The sequence below is a fragment of the Pocillopora verrucosa genome, chromosome 7 (assembly GCF_036669915.1).
Source record: "Pocillopora verrucosa isolate sample1 chromosome 7, ASM3666991v2, whole genome shotgun sequence".
NCBI classification, from domain to species: domain Eukaryota; kingdom Metazoa; phylum Cnidaria; class Anthozoa; order Scleractinia; family Pocilloporidae; genus Pocillopora; species Pocillopora verrucosa.
In genome coordinates, this window is record NC_089318.1 from 9,975,890 (window position 1) to 9,983,389 (window position 7,500).

The window sequence follows — 7,500 nt, forward strand, 5'->3', positions numbered from 1 at the left end:
ATGTACGTCCAAAGAGTGTGTGTGGAATGTTCCAATAGGAAACAAGACTGTAATCAAGCCCTCTAGAATTTGTGATATGGAGTGGAAGGCTTCAAAGCTAAATAAAGGTATGTTATTATGTTTAAAATTCTAAACAAAGTATTTACAGTATGTATACTGGATAGACATAAGTGTTATCTGGGGACATAAATAAGAAAGTTCTTATTAGCTTGTAACCTAGCAATTAATTTACTTTTATTTTGTGTTTTTCTAGAGACGACCAGACCTGCCATCGATAGTCGCCGAAAGTTATTCAATTCACATGAAGAGTTGAAGCCCCTGACTCCAAAAGGAAAGAGGAAGTCGTTTTATAATAATTTGAAGGACTTGTTGCCAGAATCGGCATTCATCAAATTAGCAACGGCTGAGTTTGAGGAACCGTGTTCAACTTCCGTTACAATAGAAATTAATACTGAAGTACCTGAATGTGTAATGCCTAAGTCATCAAAGAAAGACTTAAGTGCTGATGATATACATCTGATTGAACAAGGCACCATTGGTCAGTCTGAGAATGAGGCATGGCACGATTACAGAAAAGGCCGATTAACTGCCTCTAATTTCTATAGAGTGTACACAAAAGTTGAAACCCTTAAAACTAAGGGGGGTGATGCACAGGAACTAGTGGACACAATCCAGGGTAAAAGTAATGGACCGTCGGAACATTTACCTGCTCTAAAATATGGAAGAAACATGGAGAAAGTTGCTAAGGATAAGTATGTGAAACTGTTTCAGAGGGAGCACAAAGATGCAAAATTCAGAGAGTGTGGACTATTTATTGATGAATCTGACCAATTCATTGGAGCATCCCCTGATCTGCTTGTTGAATGTTCCTGTTGTGGATTAGGGGTGCTAGAAGTGAAGTGCCCTTATTCTATTGTTAATGATTTACCATCAGAAGACAATCTTTCCTACCTGGTAAAGATTAATGGCAAAATTGTCTTGAAAGAGAAGCATGCATATTTTGCACAGATACAGGGACAAATGGCTGTGACAAAGAGAACATGGTGTCACTTCCTGGTCTACACCCAAAAGGGTTATCATCTGGAGCTAATCAAGTTCAATAATGATTACTGGGAAAAGATAAAGCAAAACCTAATTTGGTTTTATAATAAGTATTTAAGTGAATGAATGCTCGTTAATTATAACTTGATACAAAACTTTATTTACATGGTGTAAACACTAAAAATACATTTGTACATTTTATATACAATTTAGAATTTTTACAATTTCATATCTGGAAAAACTGGTCTGACAGTTCTAAATTGAACTCAAATAGTCTCTGAATAGAACAGTAAAATTGTCTGTTGTGGAAACTGGAATGGATGAATCAAATCATGAAATTTTATACAAGTAATGCATTGACCACACTTCAGTATGATTGAAAATGTTACAGTTTGATATTGTTTGCAGTTATATATATAGTAATAATAAATAATATATTATTTATTTGTGTTCAGCGACACATGAGCTGTGAAATGAAGAAAAATATTTACAAATTATATCTAATGATTGTAATCACTCTACCAGAATAATTTTTCTCTTGTGAGGTCCTTGTGGTGCAAATAATATAACAGTTCTTATTCAGAGTGCACATACTTAATAGCTGAAGCATTAAATGGTACTAAATCATACTATTACTTAATTTTCTTGTTATGTACCATTATCAACACTATTTAGTATTATTTGGTACCATTTGTATGAAAGATTAAGTGATTGCACTCTATACTAGTTGCTAGTAAAGTAGAGCAGAGATTTTGAATAACATTTAACCTAAGAAAGAACTTAGACTAATACATATTGGTATCCTCTAAATTTATGAAGTTTATATTCTTTCATGGGTTAAATGCTGTCAATCTTTTTAGCTATTTGTACATTTCTTGTTAATCATTTTTTACCCAAGGGTCTATACAAGTTACATAAGGCTGCACAAATAAGTACAATGTTGTCTATACTGCCAAGCAGTGATATTGGTAGTTCATGCTTTATCAGTCTAAACGTCTTCAACCGTCTTATTGCTTGCTCAACAAAGATTCTAAGATTTGCAATTTCTTTTGTTTTAGCAACTTCAGCTTTAGTGAACTGCTCTTGTCCACGTTTACCAGGGGGGATGTGTAGTCTTGAGCTTCTGATTAAGAGGTCTTCAGCAATTGTGAATCCACGGTCTGCCATCACTTCATCGCCAGGTTCAATGATATCATAAAATGATGATTCTCTTGTCAGATGCACATCTGAAGTTCTCCCTCCCCATGCTTTGGATAAGAAATTGAAAAAACCATGTGGTGTTATTGATACCAACAGCTTAGCAGTGTTGTGATGCTTGTAGTCTGACCACGTAGCTGCTCTAAGGTTTGGGTCGCTTGGGGTTTCAATAAATATTTCTGTGCAATCAATGATGTGGCGTACATTAGAGTAGCCTGGCTTTTTAAACTTTGCGGGCAAAGTTGCTTTCACAACATCGATGGAGGGATTGTAAACCAAACATTTAAGTTCACTTGCTAGGATTTTCACCCAGGTAGTAACAACATTTGTAGTTGAAATTCCAAACCTCTGTGCTAAGTCAGCATTTGTTGATCCAAGTCGAAGTTTCATTAAGGTCAAAAGAAACTCATCTTTTTCTGACAAAGCTCTTTTAGGGCCAAACTTATTTGGTGTTTTTTTGAAGTTTCTTCCTTTTTTAGTAGATTTTTTTGGGCCACTCCAGTAGTTTACTTTTTTAATGTTTCCCTTCACTACTTCAAACAACTTATTGAATACTCGTTTTGATGGTAGGCCGGTTAGTAGACGAACAGATGAATTTGTTTTCAAATCAGAATGTTCTAGTCCCTTACGCTGTCTGGCCTTGAGTTTTATCTTACATGCTTTGAGTTCACTTTCAAGTTCTTGGAGTTTTTCTTTGAGATCTTTGATCTCATTGAACTGCTTGAGTCTTTCCTGCAAGCATTTTTCTTTCATACAGAAGTCAGGATCTTCTAGGTTGTATCAGCCAAACGAATATGCATGATCGTGAGTGATATGGTCGGGTCGACCGGCAGTAGTACAATGTTCTTCTTCTGTTATAAACGAGGAACTACTTGGTTCTTGAATCACAGGAGCATCTTGACTATCATGTGCATTATCTTGAGTATCATCTTGAATATTATCTTGTGTGTTATCTTGAGTATTATCTTGAGTTCTTAAACGTTTCATTTCTTCTAGTAATGATGATCTATCAGTAGGCGGTTTACGGTTACGAGTAGACTTTGTCTCGTAGCCCATTTTGAGTACAGGATCAGGGTTTTCTTTCGTGGGTTTCCCATCAACAAAGTGCTCATTGCAGACTCTCGACGAATTATTAGGTTGCCAGACTTCTCCTTTCGGGCCTTTTCTCTTTAGAAGATGGATCCAGCGCTTTCTACCCTCATTGTTTTTGCGTTCAGTAGGGAACGGAAATAGCTTGAACGGCAGCGGACAGTCACATGGCGGAGTGCCGTGTAAACAATCGTGAACTTCGCATTGCTGTGAAGCCCATTTCTCAAGCTTTTTCCCACTGTTATGGCACCCAAATACTGCACAATTTCTGTGCCCAAAGACCATGTCATTAAACGGCTGCAAAGTAATAAAAATACGATGAGAATCTTTGACTTTTGACAGTTCTTGTATTCGCGAATGTCACTCGCGCGCAGGATTGAATCTACTACCACTAAAAGCTTAAAAACAGCTAAAACAAAGTTAAAATTTGTAACTTACCTTTTGAATATAATACCCACGAAGATTATTTTCCAGTTGATATCACTTACAAGAACAAAAAGACTGTATTATAGATAAAGACACGCTTCAAAGAACGCATTGAATACAGAGACACACGCCATACACACTGGGGATTTTTGACATTTTTTTGACCACCCCACCTGTTTTTGGTCACGCGCGCAAAGATTTGTGGGTAGCGCACAGGACCATTCAACACTGGACTTTGAAGAGATCTGGTACCTACATGTGACTCCCACCAGGTTTGTGTTGTCCGCCATTTGCAAAACAACAAGGTAAGCTTTAATTTGATACCAAATTCGACTATTTTAGAGACGTGTTCGATTTTTTCTCTTTATCTAAAAGTAGAAGATGATTAGTATGACTTTTTGGAGATTTTTGGCTGTGTTTGAGGTTAATTTTACCGCTTTTAGTGTTGATTTACGCTAAATGAAATCGATAGGATTTTAGCCTGTTGTATTGACTATTTACACGGAAAATTTGGCTGACATTGTTCTTGTTTTACCAAAGTTACACCGGCGAGATGTCGGGGACCTCACGTTTTCCCATTGGAGAGTGGGCACGGCAAAGGAAGGAGAAACGACAGGTTTTAGTTGAAGCGAATAAGTCTATTCAAGACTTGGAGGGAAAAATTACAGAGCTAAAGAGAAAGGTACGTAATGTTGTGAAAATAATCGATCTTTGGTTTTGTGATTACCTACTGATACTCAGATTATTTTCATCGAAGGAGACTTTTCGATTTAAAATGCAAAATATCAAGATTAGAAGTGTAAAATAGTTTTAGGGAGCCACCTGTTCAATTATTTGTTTTACAAATATGATATTGCATGCTGATAAATATCATGATTAATGAATAAGATGGTGAACAAATTTGTTTTCAAAATATTTATGAGTAATTTCTTAGAGATCGATTTTGTAATAAAAACAAACTACATGTAGCAATGCACTTGTGCACAAAATTTGTGCAGAGCCATAATTATAGCAAATCAGTATTTTGGTGTTTTAAATGACATAATCAATTTATTATTTTAGTGTTTACAATTTTAAAATCACATTTTCACCTCTTGCTTTTTTCCTCTCTCTATAGCGAGGGTTATTAGAAAATGAAATAGTGCACCTGCCAAGAGGACAACATGTTGTAACACCGACCACTCTAGATGAAAACAACAGTGACAAGTGTGTTGGTTTGTCACACAACATTTCAGCTAAGAGAAGAAAGCTTACGTATGATTGTGCCAAGAAAGTTCACTCTACGCCAAGTACAGAACCTGAAGGTCAATGTGCAACTGCCAATGGACTTTGGAGCACCTTGGTTAAAAACTGTAAAACTAAAGTAGTCATTGATGTACTGAAAAAGTCAAAAACTGTTTGTAAAACAGTTGTCCCACAGATTGTGGCTAAATCTGTAGCTAAATTTGAAAAGTCCTCAACAAATTTTCTCAGGTCTGTAAGTGTGCTATACAGGGGTGGAATTCTTAGTAAGAGAAAATATTGTAATATAAGATCTTCAGAAGTCTTTGATTATGACATCCCAACAAAGAAGCGAAAGCGCACAGAGTTTAAAGAGGGTTGTAGATTACCTGCACTTGTACCTTACAAGGAGCTGATGAAATTTATAGAGGTACAAGATATTGGAAAACTTCATAGCATACCGCAGGCTACTGCTGAGAGTGACGTAGAAAAGGAAAACGAAGAAGTTGATGGCAACTTACTGCCAGTGATCCCTGGGTATTATATTGACCTTAAAGAGCGTTTACTCCAAATGGCAGACCTCTACCTTCACATAGATAGCCATATACCTAATTTTCTTACATGGTTTGGTAAACAGAAGGGTCATTTTTTAGTAGCAATGGGTGCAGATGGTGCCCCTTTTGGTAAGGCTAATGAGGCTTGTGCATGGCTTGTTTCATTTTTGAATGTTTCAGAAAGAGTTGCCTCACCAGATGATAATTTTTTGATTTGTGGTGCCAACTGTAAAGAAGATCACCCTGCCATGGTAGAATATGGGAAACAACTTAGATCAGAGATGGCCACGATTGCAAGTCAAACTTTTTCAGTAAAAAATCAGCAGGTTAAGTTTGAATTTAAACTTGTTCCATCAGATATGAAGTGGCTAGCAAAATTTTCTGGAGAACTGAGCAATGCTGCTAAATACCCATGTTCTTTTGCAAATGTGCAACTTAGTGAATTACAGGAAAGAGGGCAAAGCTTGAGTAACAATCCTCAAAGTAAGTGGAGGCCATGGGAATATAAATTCAGGGAAGAAGTTGCCAAAAAGGTGACACAATTTAAAGAAAAACAGGCAAGGCCAATTAATGCTGCTCAAGAGCAGACATTGCGTACCAAAGTATGCAACCACATAGCAAGCCTTAAATCTAGACAAGAATTTGAGCCAATTCTTGGTCCAGTTATTCAAAATGCAAAATGTGATAATCTTCATGTGGGAAATAATTGTTGGGGGCATTGGCATAAGTTGCTTTTCACCCATGTTTTGGCTAAAGCAAAGATTCCCACCAGTACAAAGTCTGTTTTTCAATTGCCAGAAGATAACTCATTGCGTAAGCATTTGAAGGCTCTCCGGTTTAAATTAAAGTGCAAGAAGATGTATAATAAGATTTTGCAATGGTTTAAAGAGAAACGAAAGACATCTCCTTTTGAATTTCGGTTCACTGGGGAGGAAACTAAGAAATTTTGTGATGGCTTTATGTATCTTGTTGAAGCTCAAATTGAGGAGGGTGACATTGAGCAAGCCAAGAGCTTTTTTGTGTTATCTCTTGGGAGAATGGGTCTTCACCTAAGGAACAGCTTGTCCCTTGCTAGTAGGGTCTCCAATATTAGTTACAGTGATCTACCAAAGTTAGAGCAGGATTGCACACAATATTTTAATCTAACATCATTATTTCACTCTGCAAATCTCAGTGTTTGGGCAATGGGCTACTGTGTGCCATTTCATACTAAACAGCTTTTTGAAGATCTTGGTGTGGGTTTAGGAATTAATTCAATGCAGGGAAGAGAGTCTAAACACCAGCAACTTGCTTCGTTTGCTAGTTTTTCCCTTGTAAAACACAGATGGGCTAAAGTGTTTAGACATGAGCACATGTCCAACATTTGGATAAGGCAACAGAATCCATTTCATGATACCTATAAGAAATGTAAAGACACATATGTGCCAAAGCGGTGCAGCACTGCAGGATATTGTTCATGTGGTATGCCTTTAAGCACTGCAAGTGCATGCATGTACTGCTCATGTGAAATTTCAAAAGAAATTATTGCTTGTGGTTCAGCAGGGAAACTAACAGTAAAGATGAAACAAATTCTTGCTGAAGCTCAAAAATGAAAAGTTTCTGTGAAGCTTGGCTGGATAACATCAGATTAAGGGTGTTCAAAGGTGGTGGCTAGACAATTAAATATTGAGATAGTAAGATGTTTTTCTGAGGAGAGTTCATTTATAACAAAAGCTGTAATGTTTTGGTGTTTAAGGTTATAATGTTCTTGTTAGTTCATTAAAATTACATTCCACATGGACCATAAGTGCTATTATTTTGTGTTATACATGTACATACCCCTAAAAGAAAAGTTACATCTACTCTTGATCACAAAATACACAAATTGGCCATTGCAGTAGACCCCTTCGATATATTAAATTCAGCTTGGCAGTGAGGCTTAAAGGACACAAAGGGAATTGAACAATCATGTTTGTTTGTACTGTTTTTTTTT

General features: G+C 36.6%; 3 protein-coding genes and 1 long non-coding RNA gene across 5 annotated transcripts in view; 2 read left to right on the top strand and 2 right to left on the bottom strand.

Moving 5' to 3' along the window:
* LOC136282704 (uncharacterized) overlaps positions 1–1,485 on the top strand; it is a 2,577-nt gene extending 1,092 nt beyond the window's left edge. The window contains exons 2-3 of the mRNA XM_066170419.1: positions 1–107; positions 254–1,485. The exon at positions 1–107 is cut by the window's left edge and continues 81 nt beyond it. Of these exons, the coding sequence (XP_066026516.1) occupies positions 1–107; positions 254–1,167 (1,021 nt within the window). The 3' untranslated portion in view covers positions 1,168–1,485. The remainder of the gene's footprint in view (positions 108–253) is intronic.
* Positions 1–7,500, bottom strand: part of LOC136282707 (uncharacterized) — a 26,447-nt gene that overhangs the window by 4,211 nt on the left and 14,736 nt on the right. The window lies entirely within an intron of this gene.
* Positions 1,634–3,024, bottom strand: LOC136282705 (uncharacterized). The gene has a single exon (XM_066170421.1). It carries the CDS (start codon positions 2,989–2,991, stop codon positions 1,924–1,926), a length of 1,068 nt encoding a protein of 355 aa, XP_066026518.1. The 5' UTR covers positions 2,992–3,024; the 3' UTR covers positions 1,634–1,923.
* Positions 3,895–7,308, top strand: LOC131797885 (uncharacterized). Of its 2 annotated transcripts, XM_059115546.2 has the most exons (3): positions 3,895–4,058; positions 4,294–4,435; positions 4,871–7,308. In XM_059115546.2, exons 2-3 carry the CDS (start codon positions 4,307–4,309, stop codon positions 7,118–7,120), a joined length of 2,379 nt encoding a protein of 792 aa, XP_058971529.2. In that variant the 5' UTR covers positions 3,895–4,058; positions 4,294–4,306; the 3' UTR covers positions 7,121–7,308. The 2 variants fall into 2 exon arrangements, with proteins under 2 accessions (XP_058971529.2, XP_066026515.1); XM_066170418.1 differs by having other exon boundaries at positions 3,895–4,435.

Bases quoted from the DNA above. Each gene is read 5' to 3' on its own strand.
- LOC136282705 (XM_066170421.1), bottom strand. From the start codon at position 2,991: ATGAAAGAAAAATGCTTGCAGGAAAGACTCAAGCAGTTCAATGAGATC.
- LOC131797885 (XM_066170418.1), top strand. From the start codon at position 4,307: ATGTCGGGGACCTCACGTTTTCCCATTGGAGAGTGGGCACGGCAAAGG. The intron at 4,436-4,870 runs GTACGTAATGTT...CTCTCTCTATAG, and splicing joins TTACAGAGCTAAAGAGAAAG to CGAGGGTTATTAGAAAATGA.